This window comes from Melospiza georgiana, chromosome 6 (genome assembly GCF_028018845.1).
Source record: "Melospiza georgiana isolate bMelGeo1 chromosome 6, bMelGeo1.pri, whole genome shotgun sequence".
Classification (NCBI taxonomy): Eukaryota; Metazoa; Chordata; class Aves; order Passeriformes; family Passerellidae; genus Melospiza; species Melospiza georgiana.
Window position 1 is genome coordinate 63,457,800 of NC_080435.1, and position 22,887 is coordinate 63,480,686.

At 56.6% G+C, this 22,887-nt stretch overlaps 2 protein-coding genes across 5 annotated transcripts in view; one reads left to right on the plus strand and one right to left on the minus strand.

Moving 5' to 3' along the window:
- The first annotated feature begins 1,661 nt into the window (after positions 1-1,661).
- On the plus strand, positions 1,662-16,734 carry MIS18BP1 (MIS18 binding protein 1). The gene is made up of 17 exons (XM_058026736.1): positions 1,662-2,185; positions 3,454-3,548; positions 3,842-4,353; positions 5,145-5,221; positions 5,772-5,902; positions 7,761-7,851; positions 8,046-8,209; positions 8,872-9,035; positions 9,463-9,568; positions 10,250-10,865; positions 11,565-11,774; positions 12,556-12,725; positions 14,160-14,308; positions 14,812-14,960; positions 15,807-15,891; positions 16,461-16,503; positions 16,637-16,734. Exons 1-17 carry the CDS (start codon positions 1,662-1,664, stop codon positions 16,732-16,734), a joined length of 3,384 nt encoding a protein of 1,127 aa, XP_057882719.1.
- Positions 16,727-22,887, minus strand: part of FANCM (FA complementation group M) — a 59,041-nt gene continuing 52,880 nt past the window's right edge. For 2 of the 4 annotated variants that reach the window (XM_058026935.1, XM_058026934.1), the window contains exons 20-23: positions 21,533-22,021; positions 20,492-20,915; positions 19,761-20,052; positions 16,727-17,004 (exon numbers count right to left, since the gene is read on the minus strand). In XM_058026935.1, coding sequence (XP_057882918.1) covers positions 16,803-17,004; positions 19,761-20,052; positions 20,492-20,915; positions 21,533-22,021 — 1,407 coding nt within the window. In that variant the 3' untranslated portion in view covers positions 16,727-16,802. Of the gene's footprint in view, positions 17,005-18,170; positions 18,337-19,760; positions 20,053-20,491; positions 20,916-21,532; positions 22,022-22,887 lie in introns of those variants that run through there. The other 2 variants (XM_058026937.1, XM_058026936.1) reach the window with 1 other exon arrangement.

The following is a 22,887-nucleotide window of genomic DNA, read 5'->3' on the forward strand; positions in this document are numbered from 1 at the left end:
AATAATGGCTTCTGCAAGTAGCTGGGGCAAAACAAATTCTCTTTGCTTTTGATCATTTAGGCAAAAGCTGAGTAGGTAAGGAGATAAGAAACTATGGGAGCACTAAGATATCATTAAATATAAGGAGTAAATTAGGGATTGAATGGTGTTTTTTAGGCTTTTTAAGGACAAATGAAGCCGTGCCACCTGTGTGAAGCCAGCACATCAGAGACCACAGACATTTAATGTATGTATGTATGTTACTTTCAATGATGTATGTTACTTTTAATGATGTAACACCTAAAGACAGCTTGTTATCCCTGCTGTAACTTTTCCAAGGTCTCCTTCCCTATCCCACCCACAGATCTGCCAGCCCCATTCTTCCCTGGGAGGCTCCAGCAGGAACCCAAGGCCAGTGGCAGATGGCAAGAGAGGAAATCAGAGATCCCCTCTGTGTTTTCATGAAGGGATCCTTAGGAAATAGGTGGCACTCAGCTGCCTCTGATCCCAGCACTGCATGCCTGGGGGCTCATTCTCCTCAGCTCCCTGCCTGCTTTATTAACTGCCCTGCTAATTAGCACGTGCACCTCCTGTAATGAACCACAAACCTTTCATTACTGTAACAAGCTCCGCAGTAGCAAACAGGACCCCAGAATGACACCTTGTTTTTTAACACAGCTGTTTATTATCAACAGGCACACACTGAAGCAATTTCTTACCCCGAGCTGAGCTTCTCCCCCACCTGCTGGGAATAATTTAGGATCAGACACACCTGATCCCACTGCGGCTGCTTGTTAGCAGGGAGAGCCAGGTGCACCTGGGGCTATGATTTATCCTCTATTTTTTATACATTACTCAAGTAACTTCCTCTGTGGTCCACTTGAACTACGAACCCCTAATACAGAATCTTCCAGCCGGGACACACCAGAGCGTGCCAGGCCTCCAGCGCGCTAATTAAATCTACTATTTATCAACTAATAGCGTGCACCGATGGGTTTTTTGACAACCCTGCACGCTCACTGGGGCCCGGACGCCGCTCCGGCCCCTCGCACCTGCCGTTGTTCACCCTGGAGCCCGCCCGGCCGCGCTCGGGGCTGGGGCCGCCGCCCGGCCCCGCTCTGTCCCTCCTGCGGCTCGGCCGGCTCCCGCACGCCGAAAAGGCTCCAACTAACGCAAACCACATCCCATGCCGCTCCCGGAGCTTTTTGTGAGACGCTGCCTCTCCTCAGCCCGCCCCGGGCCCGCCTCAGCCCCGTCCCGGCTCCGCCTCAGCCCCGTCCCGGCCCCGCCTCAGCCCCGTCCCGGCCCCGCCTCAGCCCACCCCGGGCCCGCCTCAGCCCCGTCCCGGCCCCGCCTCAGCCCGTCCCGGCCCCGCCTCAGCCCGCCCCGCGTCAGCGCTAACGGCCGCAGAGCCCGCCTACGGGCGGACCGAACCACCTTGCGGAGGAGAGGGGAGCTCAGGCACAGTCCGGGCCTGCTGCCGCCTGCCTCAACGCCGTCCGGCAATGGCTTTATTTCCTAACACCCCCCGCACCCGCGCCAGATGGTCTCGGCCCGCGGTTGCGCTCCGTTCCGCCAATCGGCGGGCGTGGAAGCTGCGCTCGAATCTGCGCGCGGAACGCCGTAAGGGAAGCGGGGCCGGCCCGGGAGCGCCGCCGGAACGGCGGGGCCGATCCGCAGCCATGAGGGAACTGCGATCCACCCGGCAGCGCCACGGGCGAGTCTGCGACATCATCGCCACCCCCAGCCACCGCTCCGCCTGGGGAGAGCCGCCGCTCCGCTCGGTGTCCCTCAACAGCATCCCCGCCGGGACGCTCACCCCGCTGAAGCAGCTCCTGCCGGGCCAGGGCAGCGGCACGGCCGCGGACGGCCGCGCGTCGGGCCCGCAGGTCGCGGGGACAGAGCGCCAGGCTGGCCCCGAGTGCCGGCCCGGCCCCGGCCCCGAGGGCAGAACCGGCCCCGGCCCCGAGTGCCGGCCCGGCCCCGGCCCCGAGCGGCCCCCGAAGCGCCGCGCTCCGGAGCCGCCCGCGCAGGAGTCGCCGGCCAAGATCTTCCAGCGGATGAAGGCGCGGGCGGAGCAGCGGCGCAGGATCTCCCCCGATGTGATCCTGAGCCCCGCGGCCCGGCAGCACTGGCCCGACACGGCCCGGGGGGCGGGCAGCGCTCAGCCGGGACCAGGTGAGTTCCAGGAGCCCTCGGTGACTCCGTGAGAACGGTGTGTTTGCCTTCAGAACGCCGGGAATAAACAGCACAAAGGTGTAAACCTGAGTTTAGTTCCTAGAACTTGCAGGCATCTTGTGCTGCAGTAAGCGGCATCTCTGATTTTCACATTCTCCTAAACCTTTTAATTCTTTGCACCAGTCCGCAATCCCAAATGGCAGGAATTATTAATAGTTTTCCCAGACGGTTTTTATTATTTTGGAGCACACTGGAGTCATCTCTTGAAAGGAAAGAGCTCTCAGTGCTGCTGCCCATTGCCTCAATCCTTTCTCCTTGGAAGGCCCATGGAGAGACAAAGCCCCTTGACACCAACACCCGTCACACCCGAGCCTGGGCACACTTGGGAAGCAATGATTGTTCCACAGCTTCTCCAGGAGAGCTGTCTCAGGTGTGAACGTTTTTCCTCTGTGTCCTGTTCATGGCTCTTTCAGGATCCGGGAAAAGCAGCCAGAGCCCCTTGGGGGGTGTAAAAACCACTGGTGGGTGTAAAAGCCACTGGCACCAGCGCTGGTTGCACCCCAGGTGCTGAGATTAAAAAAAGTTGGGTGGTGAGGGGTTTTTAGTGCTGCAAGGTGTCTGTAGCAGTGCTGATGTCTCTTCCCTGCTCTGTACCATAGAGGATTCCCTCCCTTTTGGTTTCCTCCTCCTCTCCCTCACTCTGGCACTAATTGTCCCCTCTGCTGTGTTCATGAGTGAGCTTGACCCGTGCAACACCTTCAAAACCACCTTGTAACTAAAAAAACCAAACCAAGTTGCTGTAACTGTTCCTGACAGTTTGTGCAGGGAAGGGAAGGGCTTGAAATCCCACATGGGATCCTGGGCTCTCCCTGCTGGCTTTTATCTTTAATATGTTTATCCCTGCCATGGTGAGATCCAGGGCAGCCTCAGCAGGTTTGCAGCTGGCACCAAGCTGGGTGTGACCCTTTGTTACAATGAGGGTGGGCAGGCCCTGGCACAGCTGTGGCTGCCCCTGGATCCCTGGCAGTGCCCAAGGCCAGGTTGGACACTGGGGCTGGAGCCTGGGACAGTGGGAGGTGTCCCTGCCGTGGCAGGGGTGGCATGGGATGGGATGGATTCCCATCCAAACCTTTCTGGGATTCTGTGGAATTTTTTTTTTAATAAACAGCATATTAAAAAATCATATTTCTCCCCCCCCAACCCCATGAAAATGTTTTTCTTCCCCCAATGGAAAGAGGGGTTTGGGGTTTGTTTGTGTGGTTATTTTCCAGAGCCAGTTTTGCCTCACGCTCCCAGGATGGAGCCCCTGGAAGTGCCCCCAGCAGAGCCTCCTGTGCTGGAAACTCCCCAGAAGTTCTTCCTGCGGGTCAAGTGGCAGCAGCAGCACCAAGGTACTGGGGCTGCTCTGGGGAGCACAAACCCCTCCAGACAGAGAACCTTGGCATTGCTGGGCCTGGGAAACCTCTGAGGCCATCCAGTCCCCCCAGCACTGTCCCCTGTCCCCAAGTGCCACATCCACGGGCCTTTGAATCCCTCCTGGCATGGGTCCCCCCACCCCCTGGGCAGCCTGTTCCCATGCCTAAATGTCCCTAATTTCTTTGTTATTCCTTTATCTAAGCATGTTCTCATGCTTAAATATCCCTAATTTCTTTGCTTTTCCTTTTTTTCCCCTTTAAATGAGCAGCTACACCACCTTCAACCCAAAGGCAGCAGAATGTTCCTCCTTGCAGAGGTGCAGAGGATCCCTCGGGGCAGGCTGCGTGTGCTGAGCAGGCAGGGAATGGGCCTGCAGGGGAGCTGGACTCTGATAAGGATGATGTGGATGTTTTCCTGGTGGAATCTGTCGAGGTGGATGCTGATGGAGAAATGTCTCAAAGGACAGTGGCTTCTCCTCTGCAAGTGAAATCCCCCCCTTGGGAATATGGGGATCAGGCAGAAGGAAGGTGGGGAAATGCAGAAGCAAAATGTACAGAGTTTGATGAAGAGAGGAGAGAGCTGCAGCCCAGCAAAAAACCAGCTGCTCCAGCAGGGGAAAAGGCACCAGCGACTAATCCTGCAAACCCCTCACAGCCCCTCTGTAGCATCTTGCTCTCCTCTCCAGTCCACATTCCAAGGAAGCAGAAGAGGGCAGAAGAACCCAAGGTCCCTTTGGATAAAGCTCCTGCTGACCAACCTGCTGGCAAAGCGCACAAAGAGGTGGGAGAAAATAATCCTTGAGGGCAAATGAGCAATCCCTCTGGGCTGACAGCTCAAAGTTAATCTTTTTCTTGTCAAAAGGCAGGAACGCTGAGAGGAGGATAAACTGTTACTCCTTTAGATTCTGGCAGTATATTTCCCCATGCAAAGGGTTCCTTTTTTCCATACTCCAAGATGACAAATGTTCAGGGTTTGGGGTTTGTTGTGTAAAAGAAGCACTTTTGGCTTAGTGTGTACACACCATGGTGTGATCATGGCCCCTGCCAGCTCCTGGCTGCCTGCTCAGCTCCAGGGAGGAGAGACCTCTCCCAGCTGGGCATGAATCCATCCAGAATGTGCCCTGCTGATGGACAGGGGAAGGGCTTGGCTTTCCTATGGATCACCCAGGCTCCTGTTCAGTTTAACTGGAGCAAATCTTTTCCTAGGAGAGCAGTGTGCAGCTTGCAGCCTTCCTTCCTTTCTGAGGACATCCTGGCAAAGTCCTTGGGCTTCCCTGGGAGCCTGGCACAAGCACTCCTGCCCAAGGCTTCCCTTCTTCCCTGGGGAAATCCCCTGGATTGCAGGGGACTTGTTCTGTTCTCCCTCACCATGGCCAAGAGTGTTTGATGTTTTTCCTGAATTAAACCAAGTCACCTTCACGATTGAGCTGAGGATCAGATATCCTCTAATATTCCAGATTTGTAGCTTAGAAAATGGTGAAAGAGTTATTTTTGTTATTGGATCTGATCACTGAGGAGTGCTGGCTAATAAATACTTCTAAATTATTTATTTTCTTTTTTTTTCTGGGAAAGAAAAACATCTGCCTGAGCAGCTGGAGGATTAAAGTGCTGGCTGGAAACACGGCAATCTGTGTGGAAGGGAAAAGGAAGTAAGAACCAGTTTTTTATTAAATGTAAAGTAAACCATGGACACCAAACATGAGGTAATGGTGCAGAGCTTAGACTGCTTTATCAGGGAAGACACAATTCCTTTGTGTGAGCAGGAGAGGGAGAGCACCCAGGGAACTGCTGGGGAGCTCATTCCAGAGTCCTGTGCTAAGATAATCAGAAAGGTTCAGAGAAATCAATCAAATATCAAATAGCTCTGGACAGTTTGGGTTGGGAGGAGCTCAGAGCCCATCCAGCCCCACCCTGCCAAGGGCAGGGACACCTCCCACTGTGCCAGGCTGCTCCAAGCCCCATCCAGGCTGGGCTGCTGTCCCATGAGTGACACCTGCACAGTGACACGTTCAGACACACACAGTCCCCTGCCCCAGGTCAGAGCTGTGTCAGTTCCAGGCTGAGAGAGGAAACCTGAGCCCAGAGCACATCCTGCAGCACCTGAATCCCTCAGGAAACAGGGATCCCCAGCCCTGCATGGAGTGCCAGCATTCCAGACTGGAATCCTTGCTGGGAGTGATTTCTGTTGTCTCTTGGCAGGGACATGAGGCAGCAGCTGTGGCACAGCAGCGCCATCGCGGAGCGCGTCACTCACAACCAGGTGCAGACCTCCTCGGGAGCTGTGTACCTGCTGCAGGGCAAGATTGACTCAGCTGCCATGAGGAGGGAAGGTGAGCTGCTGCTTCTCAATGCCTCACAAATTACAGACTGTTCCAGCTTGGTTTGGAGCGTGTGGGTTGGTAAGGAAATGGGGTTTTCATGCAGGTGCAAATGCAAAAAGGATTTGTGCTCTGTGCTCCTCTGGCACACTGGCTGGGAATGAGCTGCTGGTCTGTGACTGTTCACAGGGGCCTCAGGTTGAGGGGAGAGACAAGGATCTGACTCCATGTTTCAGAAGGCTGATGTGTTATTTTATGATACATATTATATTAAAACTATACTAAAAATGGAAGAAAGGATAGAAAAAGAAGGAATGATCACAAAGGTTTGTGGCTCGGCTCTCTGTCCAAGCCAGCTGACTGTGATTGGCCATTAATTACAAACAACCCCATGAGCCCAATCCCAGATGCACCTGTTGCATTCCACAGCAGCAGATAACCATTGTTTACATTTTGTTCCTGAGGCTTCTCAGCTTCTCAGGAGGAAAAATCCTAAGAAAGGATTTTCATGAAAAGATGTCTGTGACACTTGTGAGTGCTCTTAGGCAGTTGTGAGAACACAGAGGTACCCTGTGGCATGGGTCGAATGAATAGTTGGAGTCATGGGATATCCTGAGCTGGAAGGGACCCCCAAGATCATCATCCCAACCCCCTGTCCCTGCCCAGACCCCCAGCAACCCCACCCTGGGCACCCCTGGCAGTGCTGTCCAAACCCCCCTGGAGCTCTGGCAGCCTCAGGCTGTGCCCATTCCCTGGGCAGCCTGGGCAGTGCCAGCACCCTCTGGGGAAGAACCTTTCCTGATCTCCAGCCTGACCCCACTCCACTTCCAGCCCCAGCCATTCCCCCAGCATTACTTCCCCTAACACAGGTGTGCCCCAGGTGTGTTGCACCATTTTTTACCCAGCACACCTTCACTGTTGGCTCTTTCAGGCCCAAGGAAGTGTGTGTGACTTCAGTGTTTGCTGCTCACTTGCAGCACTGGGGTCCCTGCTGATAAATACCTGCTCTGGCTGCTCTCTGACTGGAAGATTTTATTGCTTTCTTTGCTAAGAACTTATATTTATTTCTATTTTAATATTCTGAGAAGGAAAAGTAGCAGCAGAAGGCTTGTGAGCAGAGTGGCTCTAGGGCTGCAGAGGTCTCCTATGGCTAAGAGTGACTGACTGGAGTGTGCTGGGTGGGATTGTGTGGGTCAGCCCCTCTGCTCTTTGGGTTTAACAGGCTCTGAGGGTCCTGTGTCCCCTGAGGGGTGCCAGCCCTGCTCCTGGGGGCTCCTTGTGTCCCCTGAGGGGTGCCAGCCCTGCTCTCTGGGGCTCCTTGTGTCCCCTGAGGGGTGCCAGCCCTGCTCTCTGGGCTCCTTGTGTCCCCTGAGAGATGCCAGCCCTGCTCTCTGGGTTCCTTGTGTCCCCTGAGGGGTGCCAGCCCTGCTCTCTGGGCTCCTTGTGTCCCCTGAGGGGTGCCAGCCCTGCTCTCTGGGCTCCTTGTGTCCCCTGAGAGATGCCAGCCCTGCTCTCTGGGTTCCTTGTGTCCCCTGAGGGGTGCCAGCCCTGCTGAGCTGCTTTCCTGTCCCCTGAGGGGTGCCAGCCCTGCTGAGCTGCTTTCCTGTCCCCTGAGGGGTGCCAGCCCTGCTCTTGGGGGCTCAATATGTCCCCTGAGGGATGCCAGCCTTGCTCTCTGGGCTCCTTGTGTCCCCTGAGGGGTGCCAGCCCTGCTCTCTGGGCTCCTTGTGTCCCCTGAGGGGTGCCAGCCTTGCTCCTGGGGGCTCCTTGTGTCCCCTGAGGGGTGCCAGCCCTGCTCTCTGGGCTCCTTGTGTCCCCTGAGAGATGCCAGCCCTGCTGAGCTGCTTTCCTGTCCCCTGTGCTCCCCCAGGCTTCCCCCACCGCTTCATCAAGAAATTCACGTTTGGCTTCTCCAGAAGGTGGAAGGAGTACGTGGAGGAGCTCCTGGAGGAAAGGAGGAGGTAAGTTCAGGGAGATTCTCTATCCCTGCAATGTTCTAAGTGTTCATTGAGACTTTTTTGAGGGTATTACACCAGAGGGGTGTGAAATGTTTTAGATGTGGGCATGAAGCCACTCTGCTGTGCTGGCCCAGATGTTGTTAAAGAACAGCTTCCTCAGTGGCTGTTATTTCTTGTCTCAAACTCCAAACCCTCAGGAAAGAAGGAGCTCAAGAGAGTGGTGGGGAGGAGAATGAGGAGAATGACTCCGTGGGGGGAACTGATGTGTTGGAACCTGCAGGAGGCTCAGTGAGCAAAGCCAGGAAACCTGCACTGAGGAACTCCACCTATGAGGTATCACCAGAGAACCATGACAACATCTGTGAGTATTTAACCATCCTTTCCTTTGGAAAAGACACCTGGGGGTGGCTGGAGTGGGCTGTGGAAAGGTTCTTTGTGCTGGCTGTGTTTGCAGGAATTGGCTGTAGAGCTGTAAGAGCCCCCTGGTTTGGCTCAGCCTTCGAGTGCAGTCCCTGCCTTGCCACAGGCACTGACAGCTCTGGGGTTTAACTCAGATTTAACTTTTAACTTTTTCTGGGGTCTTTGTCCAATGGGCCTTTCCCTAACCCCACTGTGCTGTTTGTTACTGCTGCAATCAGGTTTTCTTGCTAGCACTGCAAAAGCTTTTATGCTTTTCTCTCATCACTCCCATTCATTTTTCACTCTCATTTGTCTCAGTGAGCAGCTGTTCCATGTGACAACTTTGCTTTATCATTTTCCCTCCTCAAACAACTTTCACAGTATTTATAACCTTCTAAACAAAGTAAAAGTAAAAAGTTCACCACAGTAAAGTTCATAATTTGGGAAGCTTCTTACTTCAGTCCTGTCATTTCTATCACAATGCTTTGAAAAGAACAACTTTGGGTACATTTTACGTTTCCCTTGTAGTCCAGTTTAAACACAACATTGTTCCTCTGCTAAACTGAATTTTCCATGCAATATTTGAGAATAAACTCTTCTTTCTTTGGGCATTTTTGCCTGCAGTTGTTACACCAAGTCAGAACTCTAGGAGTGACTCCAGCGGGGTCTACACCCGCAGCGGGCGCCTCGTCAAACCCCCCCTGAACTACTGGTGTGGCCAGAGGGAGTTCGTGGATCAGGGGCTCAATGTTACCATACAAAATGGATGGGTGGATCATCTGAACCTGGTAAGAGCCTCTTAAGTGTGACTTAAATAGAATTATTAAACTTGGCCAGGTGGGGAACAGAACAGAGGCAGCTCTTAGACACACCTGAAAGGGAAAGGAAATCTTGGAAACATGATCAAAATATTAGAAAACACACCAAAAAATAGTCTTATGTCCATATTATGAGGTAATTGTGGTCTCTAAATCTGGCATAATGGGGAATTCTTTCTGGGGGAAAAAGTTGGGTGTGTTTTGAAAGATGACTGTATCAGACAGGAATTTGGTGAGGTCCCAGCTCAAATCCTGGGGTCAGTTCTGGGCCTTTCACTGCAAGAGAGACTCTGAGGGTTTGGAGCATTTCCAGGGAAGGGAACAGAGCTGGGAAAGGGGCTCAGCCTGGAGAAAAGGAGATGAAATTAATTTTAGAGTCAATTGTTTTATTTTGAAGATCCCTAGTAGTGAAAAACCCAAAAGAAAGACCAGGTTCATCTCCAAGAATAAACGAAAGGAAGACATGAAGACAACAAAGGAAATGCCAAAAAGCAAAAGTAAAGGTAAAAACTAATTTTTTTTTTTCTATTTTCAAGTTATTGATGGAATCAGTGGACTTGTGAGTGGATGCTGGAGAAGTAGGGTTGGGTCTGTTAATGCAAAGAAATTATTCAAATATTTTAATGATCAACTGCTTTTTCTCTGAAGAATCAGCAGAATAGCATTCATGTGGAGCTTCACAGCTCCAAACAAGAACTATGTGTGTAAATCACTTTGTTAATTACATAATGGGGACACAGAGATTTCATTCTGCAAATTGAAATGAAGGAATTTGGACTTTTTGGAGTTCACCAATCCAGTGACCTGGAGGCCTGGCTTTGCTTTTTAACGTGGATGGAAAAAATGAAATGTTGGCAAAAAAATCTATTAACAGAGTTTTTAATAAAAATTTGGTTTTAGTAGAATCAGGGTGGTGATAGAAGCCTGAGAAGAATGTGAATGTAAAGCAGAAGTTTCTCTCTTAAGCAGCTGCAATGTTTCCTGCAGAAAAGCTCTCTGGAGCAGAGCAGAGCTTTGGGGATGTGCCTGCTCAGTCAGTAGAGTTTCGGAGGGCCCTTGAGAGCAGCTCTGAGTTTGTAGTTTGGCAGGTAAAGCTCTGGAGGGGGTGCAGATGCCTGTGCTGCCCGCACAGCAGGACCCACCCCGCAGCCCTGACGGCTCTGCCTCCCTCCCCTCTCTTGCAGGGAAAGGCAGCGGGAGAGGAGCCGCTCCCCGGGGGGAGCCCAGGCCTGCCTGCAGCAGGAGGGGCAGGCGGCTCCTGTCGGATGAGGAGGAGAATGATCCTGGAGTCAGGGGCACAAAAACCAAACCACCCCAGCTCCCTGCCCGGGGGGCTTCCTCAAAGCCCAAGGAGCTGAACAAACACGGCAGCAGAGCCCCGGGGGCAGCGCAGAGAGCAGCAGCATCTGCAGGGCGGAGCATGTGCGAGCAGGGCTACAGGAACTCCCTCAGGTCAGCCAAGGAGAGGATTCCCCTCACCCAGCAGCCCTCAGAGGATGAGGAGGAGCAGTCCAGTGAGGACACCCCACTGCTGATCAGGAGGAAGAAGAAATCTATATTAAAACCAGAGCCTCAAAAGCGGAATCCTTGCCCTGGCTCCAGAGGCTCCTGGGATGATGCCAACAAGGCCTGTGGCCAAAGGACAGCAAAGCCCTCCCAGCACGTGCTGGTGAGGCTGAGTGGGCCCTGGTCCAGTGAGGAGTCTGAGCCCCCTTCTGAAGGGAGAACATCCTCCGAGTCCAGCGCTTCCCTCCTGCCTGCCCGGGCCAGGAGGGCACGGGGCAGTGCCAGCCCTGCCAGGTACCGGCTCCGATCCGACACCGAGCCCGATGAGATGCTCAGCGAGGACACCGACACCAGAAAAACAAACCATGGAGACCCCAACACTGCCAGGCACTGCCTCCGTTCCGACACCGAGCCTGAGGAGATGCTCAGCGAGGACACCGACACCAGAGGGCCCCCTGTAAAAACAAACCATGGAGACCCCAACACTGCCAGGTACCGGCTCCGATCCGACACCGAGCCTGAGGAGATGCTCAGCAAGGACACCGACACCAGAAAAACAAACCACAGAGACCCCAACACTGCCAGGTACCGGCTCCGTTCCGACACCGAGCCCGAGGAGATGCTCAGCGAGGACACTGACACCAGAAAAACAAACCACAGAGACCCCAACACTGCCAGGTACTGGCTCCGATCCGACACCGAGCCCGAGGAGATGCTCAGCGAGGACACCGACACCAGAGGGCCCCCTGTAAAAACAAACCACAGAGACCCCAGCACTGCCAGGTACCGGCTCCGATCCGACACCGAGCCCGAGGAGATGCTCAGCGAGGACACCGACACCAGAGGGCCCCCTGTAAAAACAAACCACAGAGACCCCAACACTGCCAGGTACTGCCTCCGTTCCGACACCGAGCTCGAGGAGATGCTCAGCGAGGACACCGACGGCAGAGCACCCCCTGAAACAACAAATTACAGAGGCTTCAACACTGTCAGGTACTGCCTCTGTTCCGACACCAAGCCCAAGGGGATGCTCAGCGAGGACACCGACGGCAGAGCGCCCCCTGTAAAAACAAACCACGGAGGCCCCAGCACTGCCAGGCCTGCAGCAGCAAAGCCCAGAGACACGAGGGGGCAGAACTCTCTGGAACTCTTTGCAAGGGCGGGTGATGGCTGGTCTGAGAAGGAATTACAGAAGCTTCACAAGTAAGGGCTCATTCTGTGCTCAGAGGAAAAGTTTCCCTCAGGCATCAGGAGGAGTTGGATGGTCTGGATTGGGGGGTTTCAGATTCATGATTTCCCAGGTTTCCTTTGTGTTTTAATTCCCTATTAGAAATATTTCCATTCAATTCCTTTTTTTTATTCCCTAATGATAATTAGAATTATTATTCCCTATTACTTTTCTTCACAAGTGAAACATCAGTATAATATGGTGAGGGCCACAGGTGAGAGGAGCAGGTTCCCTCCTCAGACTGCAGTAACAGGTTAAACATGATGTGGTTTGTGAGCAGGTTAGCTGCAAGGGTGTTCAGTTAATCCATCATCCAATTGCTTAAGCCACTGGGCAATATTTCATAGACACTGAGTGTAAAATGGCCAGGTTTGGGTTTAGCTCTTTTAGATGAGCAGGAGCTCAGGTCTGAGGGGACCTGCGCAAGTGAGCAGGAAATTTATCTTGTGACACATCTGTCAGTTGAAGGTGTTTAAATAAATTTGCCTGTTGTGAATAAAAGACAGCACAGGATCACAGACTGGTTTGAGTAGAGGAGCCTCAAATCCCACCCAGTGCCACCCCTGCCATGGCAGGGACACCTCCCACTGTCCCAGGGTGCCCCAGTGTCCAGCCTGGCCTTGGGCACTGCCAGGGATCCGGGGGGGCAGCAAGAGGCCAGGGCCAGCTTGCCTCAGTGCATGGCCCGGGTGGTTCCAGGGCTGTGCCCAGGGCTGTGCCCTGCCTGGTGACACCGTGTCCCTGCTGTCCCCCCAGGGCCATCGCGGCGCTCCCCAAGCACAGGAGCGGCTTCTGGCAGGAGGTGGCCATGGCCGTGGGGTCCCGCTCTGCCCAGGAGTGCCAGGGGAAGTACCTGGAGGAGCAGCAGGAGACAGCCAACAAACAGCAGCCCAGGAAAACCACAGTGGGAAAAGCTGAGAGCAAAGGTACCAGCACCTTCTGTCTGGGGCTTGGGTGGGGGGTAAATGATTCTCATTCAGGCACTGAGGGCTGGAGCGTGGCCAGGGAAGGGAACAGAGCTGGGCAGGGGCTGCAGAATCCCTGAGGAGCTGGGCAGGGGCTGCAGAATCCCTGAGGAGCTGGGCAGGGGCTGCAGAATCCCTGAGGGAGCTGGGCAGGGGCTGCAGAATCCCTGAGGGAGCTGGGCAGGGGCTGCAGAATCCCTGAGGAGCTGGGCAGGGGCTGCAGAATCCCTGAGGGAGCTGGGCAGGGGCTGCAGAATCCCTGAGGAGCTGGGCAGGGGCTGCAGAATCCCTGAGGAGCTGGGCAGGGGCTGCAGAATCCCTGAGGAGCTGGGCAGGGCTCACCTGGAGCAAAGGAGGCTCAGGGGCCCTTGTGGCTCTGCACAGCTCCTGCCAGGAGGGCACAGCCGGGGGGTCGGGCTCTGCTCCAGGGAACAGGGACAGGAGCAGAGGGAACGGCCTCAGGCTGGGCCGGGGCAGCTCAGGGTGGGCACAGCAGGAATTTCCCCACGGAAAGGGGGCTCAGGCCTTGGCACTGCCCAGGGAGGGCTGCAGTGCCCATCCCTGAGGGATTTCAAGCCCTGTGCATGGGGCACTTGGGGACATGGGGCAGTGCTGAGGAAGGGTTGGACTGGATGGGCTGGGAGGGCTTTTCCAGCCTCACCAGTTCTGCTGCCATGGGATAAATCCACAAGAGCACATCAGGATGTGGCAGCGAGCCAGGTCACCTTTTGCTGTGGAGGTTGGAGGATGTCATGAATGACTGAGGTGACAAGAGGAGAAAGGTTCTTTCCTTTCTCTTCTTGTAGAGTTTTCCAGTTGTTGGCATGAGGGGAAGACTCTCTGGCCTTCACCCCTCCGGGGAAGAGCTCTTGACATCCTGAGAGGCTCCTGGAGGCCCAGCAGGTCACGAGCTCCTTGCAGAGCTCTGTCCAGGTGGGGTTTGGGTCCCTGGATGCCCAAGGGCAGTCTGGTCCCATTCTCTGGTGTTTGCCATCCCCACACTGCAGCTTCACTTGGGGCTGGGTTGGACTAAGGTTTGCCGTGGACACAGGGTGAGCTGAGCACTCCTGAGCCTGGCTTCAGTGCAAGTGTCCCTGAGCAGCAGAGCTTTGGGCCCTGCTGCCTCCTGGCACGGGGACACTGCTGTGGGTTTGCTCTCTGCAAGGCACACGTGAGCTCACTTCTGTCACAGTCACAGTGAACCCCGTGGGTGACCCTGCAGTGGCTCTGGGGGGCTCTGCAGTGACCCTCCTCTGGGGATGGAGTGGGGAAACTGTGTGAGAACTCAAAGGGATCCTAAAGAAGCTGTAAGAGATTTCACAGACTGGGCTGTGGGACTGCCTGTGGCAGTGAATTTCAACCCCGTGGCTGCTGTCTGAGACAATTCCTGGTCAGATCCTGCAGATAAGAAGCAGCCAGTGATCACTGCCAAGGTGGGCACCCTCAAACGGAAGCAGCAGATGAGGGAGTTCCTGGAGCACCTGCCCAAGGACAACCACGACGACATCTTCAGTGCAACTCCCCTCCAGAAGAGGAGGGTCCAGGTAAGCCTGGGACAGCAGCTCCTGTGGGACTGCTCTCCTGCTGGGTGTGCCAGGGGGCTGCTCCAGTTCCACCAGTACAATCCTGGGGATCTGTGGGAAGGGGCTTCTTTCCTTCACGTGCTGTAGCAGCCCTTGGCTGGTGGCAGTGAGTGGGTTGGACAGGCTGGGAGGAGCCTCTGCATGGTGGCAGCACCACCTGAGCAATCGTCCTTCTGAGCAGTCCTGGGCAGCCTGGAGCTTGGCACTGTAAGCAGAAATGACTTTTTGAGGGTGTGGCAGCACCAAAAGCCCTCAGCCACGTGCTGGGCAGGATCTGCAGGGGCACTCAGACCAAGGCGGAGGTGCAGGGTCGTGTCCAGTTCCGGGCACGGGGCTGGGGCTGTGCCTCAGCAGGGACAGGGGACTCAGATGCAGGGCAGGGAGGAGTGGGGGGAGTGCTGGGAGGGGAAAAAAGGCACTCCAGGCTCAGGTGACCGACTGACAGCTCTGAGGTGGCCCCACAGCTGCCAGCACTGCGAGGGAGCCGGGAAGGGGACACCGAGGATTTCGCCCTCTCGGAGCTCCCGCTCAGCCCCTCCTCAGGCCTCTTCCCCCCTGTGAAAACCCCACAGTGTGGGCACATCAGCCCGGGAATGCTGGTCCCCATCAACAGGTAGGAGCTCTTCCAGCAGCTCTCTGTGAGCCTTGGCATTGCCCAGGGTCCCTTTTTGTCTCTGAGGAAGGGGGCTTTGGAGCTGGGACAGCAGCTCGCTTCCACCACTCCTGCAGCCTCGCTTAGCCTGGGAACAGCTGTTCCTGCAGCCTGTGTGCTGCTGGAGCTGCTCAGCTCCCTGTGGGCAGCTCCTGCTCCCAGCCCTGGGAATGGCCCTGGCTTGGCCTTCAGCCTCAGCACAGCCTTCAGTCCTGCCCTGTTCAGCCAGGGCTTCAGGCTCTGCTCAGATAACCAGAACCATCTGGGAGCCTGGAGCCAGTGGGGTTGTGTCACACGGGCTGGGCCTGGGAAGGGGATGGGGCTGGCTGTGATCCTGCACTGGGATGTGCAGGGGAAGGGGATGGGGCTGGGTGTGATCCCTGCACTGGGATGGGGCTGGCTGTGATCCCTGCACTGGGATGGGGCTCAGTGTGATCCCTGCACTGGGATGGGGCTCAGTGTGATCCCTGCACTGGGATGGGGATGAGGCTGGCTGTGATCCCTGCACTGGGATGGGGCTCAGTGTGATCCCTGCACTGGGATGGGGATGAGGCTGGCTGTGATCCCTGCACTGGGATGGGGCTCAGTGTGATCCCTGCACTGGGATGGGAATGGGGCTGGCTGTGATCCCTGCACTGGGATGTGCAGTCCGTGGCCCAGCCCTGCTCGTTCCCTGTGGGAGCTGGAGCTCTGGGGCTCCCTGGCTGCCTGCAGAGGGTTCCAGGGAAGGGTCCCAGCCCTGCTGAGCCCTGCTGAGCCCTGCTGAGCCCTGCTGAGCCCTGCTGAGCCCTGCTCCCTTGTGCCCAGGAGTGACTACGACCGGCACGTGTTCCGCATGCAGAAGAACACCCGGGGCAGCAGAGGCACCTGGGACAAGGTCAAGAAGAAGTCGGTAATGCTGCTTTCCTTGGCTCTGCCACTGCCACCTGAGCCAGGCACAGCCTGGCCACAGGGGACACAGTCCTGGGATCACAGCCCCCTGTGTGCTCTGCATGGAAAATGGGAACCCTTCCTGAGTTTGGTATCTGCTGCTGTGGAGAGAAGTTCCTTTCTGAGAGAGGAGCTCTTCATTGTCAGGATTAACTCCACTGCTTTTAGTCAGGATCTGGAATTGCTTTGGAATTCCATGGCCTTTAGGTTCTTGTTAAATTCCTCTGAACAGGGGGAAAAGGAACAATAGCCATAGGATATCCTGAGGTACAATAAGGGCCCCACAAGGACCACCCAGCCCAACTCCTAACAGTGACCATAAGTCAGCCTTGTATCCTTGAATTTAGGGATCAGTTCTTCCACTCTCCCAGGCTCTGCAGCTCCTTTGGCTTTTCCATAAAACCCTGTGGTCCTGGGAGCAGCTTGTGCCTGTGGTTCAGGGAAAGCAGTTGTGGGATTCTGGGAACTGGGGGCCCTGAGCTGGTGCCAGCCCTGGCTGAGCCTCTTCCTTTCCTTCCCTCCCTCCCTCAGGCCGGAGCTGTGCACGAGACCCCGGCTTCCTGCAGAACCAAGAGTGAGTATTCCTGGCTCCTCCTCATCGCCAGCTCCTTCCCTTCCTGCTCCATCACCGTGAGCTGTGTCCCATCAGCCTTTGGCTGCCCCATTTCCCTTGGGACACCCCCTGATGATCCCTGTTTTTATTGCAGGAGTCACCCCGGCCCCCGTGGTGGGGAATCTCTTCACGGCTGAGACTGCAAACTCGTCCTGCTCCAGTGAGGAGCAGGATTCCTACTTTTCCATGTGATGGACTCTGTGGATGTCTTCTTCAGCACCTCTTCCTTTTCTACCTGATGGGCTTCATGGATGTCTTGTTCAGCACTTGCTGTTCAGAGCACGGGGTTTCTGCTGCCCCTCTGGGAGGGAATACTGGAATGATTTCAGTTTGGAAAAGCTGTCCTGCTGTGGTTTTATGTGTTTTAACTCCATTCCCACCCTGCTGCCAATGCTTGGCTTTACCATGTGTACAAAGTGGCATTTCCTTGTCCCGGCTCCTCCCCCCTGTGTCCTGCTTCTCCTGGGAAGGAGAAATGTACATAGATACCAATGACTGCCAAGTTTTGATTCTTTTTAAGCTAAAATATCTTCTGGCATATGCCTGTATAATAAATTAGCAGCACTCCAGAAGGAACTGAAATTGCTTTTAAATTCACTCTAGGGTCAACTTGAATTTTTATATTTCCTTAATGTAATAAAGAGAAGTTTTTTTTTACTCAGAGATTACTCCTAGTTGTTGTGGGGCAACAGAATCCAGGAGCTGTCCAGCTTGGAATGGTGCCTGCAAGGCTTCATCCTCTTGGTTTGGAATCACGGAGTGCTTTGGGTGGGAACCTTTAAGCCCCAGCCAGTGCCACCCCTGCCATGGCAGGGACACCTCCCACTGTCCCAGGGTGCCCCAGTGCCCAGCCTGGCCTTGGGCACTGCCAGGGATCCAGGGGCAGCCACAGCTGCTCTGGCAATTCCAGCCCAGCCAGGAATTCCCAATTCCCAATCTCCCACCCATCCCTGCCCTCTGGCACTGGGAGCCATTCCCTGGCTCCTGTCCCTCCATCCCTTGTCCCCAGTCCCTCTGCAGCTCTCCTGGAGCCCCTTCAGGCCCTGCCAGGGGCTCTGAGCTCTCCCTGGAGCCTTCTCCTCTCCAGGGAACATTCCCAGCTCTCCCAGCCTGGCTCCAGAGGGGCTCCAGCCCTGGGCAGCTCCGTGGGTTCCTCTGGGTCTCTCCAGGGCTGGCAGCTCTGCAGGCGGGGTCTCGGCTGCCCAGGGACGGATGTCTCCCCGCTCAGGAGCACCGATGGATCCCGCGCTGTTCCAGCCGGTGGCAGCAGAGGCTGCGGCGCCGGGGCTGGGGGAGGATCGGGCCCCCGAGCCCGGGCCGAGGCTCCAAGGGCCGGGGGCGGCGCTCCCCGGGGCCCCAAAGCCCAGCCCTGTCCCGGCAATTCCCGGTTTAACCTGGCAACGCGGGGCTCGGTGATGGCAGGAGCTGCTGCTGCGCTCCTAAATCTCTACTGAAGTTCTCGAGCCGTTATTGTGCTTTGTACAGGAATCGGGGATGGCCACCCCAGAGCTGTGCCCGCCCCGGCCCAGGGACCCTGGGGACACACGGGGCAGTGCCAGCCGGGGCGGTGCCAGCGCGGCTCCCACGCCCTGAGGTTTGACAAGCGTTTATTTACATCCGATCCCGACGGGGTAAAGTGCAGTGCAGGGCCCGGAGCGCCGCGCTCAGCCCTTCCCCTTGGCGGGCAGGGGCTGCGGCAGCAGCTGCGGATCGAACTCGTGGCGCAGGAAGCGATGGAGCTCCTCGGCCTGGGGCCGGCTCAGCCGCGCCCCCGCCGCCAGCGCCGCCACCGAGCTGCAAGAGAGGGAACGGGAGGAGCCCCGGAGCCGGGATGGGGCACCGGGAGCCGGGCATGCAGTGCCCGGGATGGGGCACCGAGAGCCGGGCATGCAGTGCCCGGGATGGGGCACCGGGAGCCGGGCATGCAGTGCCAGGGATGCGGCAGCACCGGGAGCCGGGCATGCAGTGCCCGGGATGGGGCGGCACCGGGAGCCGGGCATGCAGTGCCCGGGATGGGGCACCGGGAGCCGGGCATGCAGTGCCAGGGATGGGGCGGCACCGGGAGCCGGGCATGCAGTGCCCGGGATGGGGCACCGGGAGCCGCGCATGCAGTGCCCGGGATGGGGCGGCACCGGGAGCCGGGCATGCAGTGCCCGGGATGCGGCAGCACCCGGAGCTGCTGCTGTCACCTCTGCACAGGTGCCCGAGGGTGGGCAGCACACCCGAGCAGTGAAAACAGGGAATGCCAGAGGGAAAGGGAGCGAGGGGCAGCAGGAGGGAGGGGGGAAGCAGAGCCCGTGTCAGGGCCCTGGGCTGCTCAGCGGGAGAGACAGGAATGTGTGAAGAGCTGAGATGGGACAGGAAAGCTCCTGGGAGAGGGTGGGAAAGGCTCTTCCTGAGCAGCTATCCCGGCAGGAAAGGAGCCAGAAAGCTCTCCCTGAGCAGTGATCCCAGCAGGAAGGGATGCCCTGAGCAGCTATCCTGACAGGAAAGGTGCAGGAAGGGATGCCCTGAGCAGCTATCCCGGCAGGAAAGGTGCAGGAAGGGATGCCCTGAGCAGCTATCCTGGCAGGAAAGGTGCAGGAAGGGATGCCCTGAGCAATGATCCTGGCAGGAAAGGTGCAGGAAGGGATGCCCTGAGCAATGATCCTGGCAGGAAAGGTGCAGGAAGGGATGCCCTGAGCAGGAAAGGTGCAGGAAGGGATGCCCTGAGCAATGATCCCAGCAGGAAAGGTGCAGGAAGGGATGCCCTGAGCAGCTGTCCCAGCAGGAAAGGTGCAGGAAGGGATGCCCTGAGCAATGATCCCGGCAGGAAAGGTGGAGGAAGGGATGCCCTGAGCAGGAAAGGTGCAGGAAGGGATGCCCTGAGCAATGATCCTGACAGGAAAGGTGCAGGAAGGGATGCCCTGAGCAGCTATCCTGGCAGGAAAGGTGCAGGAAGGGATGCCCTGAGCAATGATCCCGGCAGGAAAGGTGGAGGAAGGGATGCCCTGAGCAGGAAAGGTGCAGGAAGGGATGCCCTGAGCAATGATCCTGGCAGGAAAGGTGCAGGAAGGGATGCCCTGAGCAGCTATCCTGGCAGGAAAGGTGCAGGAAGGGATGCCCTGAGCAATGATCCCGGCAGGAAAGGTGCAGGAAGGCTCTCCCTGCCTCCAGGGGAGGAGAAGGAGTGCAAGGCTGGGCCCGGGAGCCCCTGCCAGGCCCTGTGCTGCCCTTACCTGTTGGCCACAGCTGTGATGGAGCCGAAGGAGTGGCAGAGGTTGAGGGCAGCTCCGTAGCTGAGGTTGGGAATGCTCAGGTAGAAGTTGAGGAGGTCCCGGCCGTGCCCCTCCGGCTCCGTTGGCACCTGGATGGCAGCGTCCTTCCTGTGCTCCAGCAGAGCCAGCTCCTTCAGCAGAGCTGCAGTTTGCTCCTGGCAGGAGCTGAAGAGGATCCTTATTCCAGCCTGCACCAAGGCTGAGAGCGCTCCATCGTAGTGCTGAGTCCTCTGGAAACACCGGGACGTCTCTCCTGAGGAGTGGAAGCACAGGAAAGCAAGACCTGTTATTGTCCAGTGGAATCATTTCATTGCAGGGTTTGGATTTTTGGATTGAAACAAATGTCTGTGCGTGGATAAAATTGTGCTTGCTCCTGACATGGAATCCCAGGATGGTTTGGGTTGGGGGGGACATTAAATCCCATCCCATCCCATCCCATCCCATCCCATCCCATGCCATCCCATCCCAGCACTGTCATGGCAGGGACACCTCCCACTGCCCCAGGCTGCTCCAATGTCCAACCTAGCCAGGGTTCCAGGGGCAGCCACAGCTTCCCTGGGAATTCCAGCCCAGCCCCTCCCCAGCCTCCCAGCCAGGAATTCCCAATTCCCAGTCTCCCACCCATCCCTGCCCTCTGGTAGTGGGAGCCATCCCCTGTGTCCCTCGGGGCAGGGCGTTCTGGCAGCACCCACCTGGCCTGGCCCTGTCTGTCTCCACAATCACACAGATCCTCTCGAAGATGCCCTGCAGGCGCTGCAGCCTCTGGCTCAGTTTGTTCCTGTTCCCGGCGCTCTGCAGCTCCGACTGCAGCACCCTGTCCACGGCCAGGCGGTTGCTGACGATGTAATCGCTGCTGCCCAGGGAGCAAACCTGCACCCGGAGCCCGTGGCCGGCCCGCAGGCACGACAGCACCTCCGGCCCCGAGCACATCTCGCGGCTGTCGGCCAGGATGCACAGCGAGGGGCTGTGCCCCGAGGGAACACGGGGGACCCCAGCCGGGGAGGGGCTGTGCCCACAGGGAACGCTGGAAATCCCAGCCCTGGCGGAGGAAGGGTTTGGGACAGCAGGAGGCACCGAGCCTGAGCCGCTCCCGTTGGTCTTCAAAGAGCTGGACACCTGTGAGTGTTGAAAATCGCAGATTGTGAGGGTTTTACATCAAGTCAATGAAAGGATGTTTTGCAGTATCAACACTTTCAGATTATTGACACTTTAATCCCTGTATCTGTCTCCCCACTGAGCTGAGCTGATTATCCCAGAGTTTGGATGACAAAAGCAGCAGCTTTCACTGAGAAGTTCAACAAAACCTGGGTCCTGTAAATCAGAGATCAGGCTGGGAAGTGGGAGAGATCAGGAACTCAACCTCAGGGAGGTGCTGAAAGCCCTGAGTTCAGACAGTGAACCGGGATTTTCTATACAAACCCAAAGAATCAGTGCCCACTGCTGTTCCACCATCCTCCATGACCAAGGGAGAATCTAAGCCCAGATTTAATTTATTCACTCCTGAAATACTCCAGGTTACCCTGGGAGTACAAAGCTTCTAGCAGCAAGGAAAGGGAGATGGTGCTGGAAATGTGCAAGGCCAGGCTGGAACAACCTGCTCTATGGAAGGTGTCCCTGCCATGGCAGGGGTGCAATGGGAAGGGTTTTAGGTCCCTCCCAACCCAACCCATTCCATGATTGCTGAGTCCTGCTGCTCTCCCACAAGGAAGCTCCCTGCTGTCCCGGGCACTGACCTCAGCAGCAGCCTGCAGATCCGTGCTCCTGCAGCCCCAGCCAGCTGGGGGGATGGATGTGCTCCTGCCTGGCCGCTCTGGGGGTGGATCCAGCATCCCAGACACGGAACCTTCCAGGCCCTCAGTGTCCTGTTCCCCAGCCCCACTCCTGTGCTGTGCAGAGGGGGCTTTGGGCAGAGCCCTGGGGAGCTGCCCTGCTTCCAGGGGCCTCTCCCTGCTGGCTCCCGTCTCCTCCTCCTCGCTGGAGTCACTCAGGACAATGATTCTGGAAGGTTTCTTCCTCTGCCCTGGGGCAGGAGCGTTCCCTGCCCGCCGGGCCTGGCTCAGCCTCCTCCTGCGGCGGGTCAGGTACTGCTGCCTGCTGCCCTCCCTGGTGAGCAGAGCAAAATCCACACACTCTTCCTCCTCACTGCAGCCGCTGGGAGCCTCCTCCTCCTCATCCCCCACGCAGAAACTGTCCTCAGCATAGGTCACGTCTTGCTCAGGGATCTGGGGGAAACAGAGCCAGGAAAGCTGCAGTGGTTCTGCTGCTCCTCAGCAGGAGGGCCCTGGCTTGTCCAGCCCTCCCACACAAATACTGGGGCTGAGGGGCTTCAATCCCATCCCACCTCTGCCATGGCAGGGACACCTCCCACTGTCCCAGGGTGCCCCAGTGCCCAGCCTGGCCTTGGGCACTGCCAGGGATCCAGGGGCAGCCACAGCTGCTCTGGCAATTCCAGCCCAGCCAGGAATTCCCAGTTCCCAATCTCCCACCCATCCCTGCCCTCTGGCACTGGGAGCCATTCCCTGGCTCCTGTCCCTCCATGCCTTGTCCCCAGTCCCTCTGCAGCTCTCCTGGAGCCCCTTCAGGCCGTGCCAGGGGCTCTGAAGTTTTCTTGGATCCTTCCTTTCTCCAGGCTGAAGTTCTGTGTTGGAACTTGTAATTTACCAAGAAAAGGCTGTAACTGCTCTGCAGAGCAGGCCAAGAACCTCCCTGTGGTCCCACAAGGGGGGTCCCCAAGGAGAGGAGCCCCTGACTTCCTGTAGGGGGACACAGTATGGGCAATGTAGAATGCAATCTTATCCCCAACGAGGTGCAGCTGGGCCCTGTTACTAAAGATTAGGAGCCGGCTGGATGATAACAAGCAACACCTGTAACCAGTAAGAACAGTGATATAAAAGAGTAGACTGATGGAAACTGGACTCAGAGAAGTCAGAGGGCTGCTGCAAGAACCAAGAACAGTCAGTGCTTAGAGGAGCTGCCTATACCTCAAAAACATTGAGGAGGTATGAAACTCTGAGGCTATGGAATCCTTGCACTACAATGATAAGAGAACTCTTGATACATAAAACAACATATAATGATAATAGAGCTA

Excerpts from the sequence above, each read along its gene's own strand:
- MIS18BP1 (XM_058026736.1), top strand. The coding sequence starts at position 1,662 with ATGAGGGAACTGCGATCCACCCGGCAGCGCCACGGGCGAGTCTGCGAC. Across the intron at positions 10,866-11,564 it reads GGCAGTGCCAGCCCTGCCAG|GTACTGCCTCTGTTCCGACA; the intron begins GTACCGGCTCCG and ends CAACACTGTCAG. Across the intron at positions 16,504-16,636 it reads GGCTTCCTGCAGAACCAAGA|GAGTCACCCCGGCCCCCGTG; the intron begins GTGAGTATTCCT and ends TTTTTATTGCAG.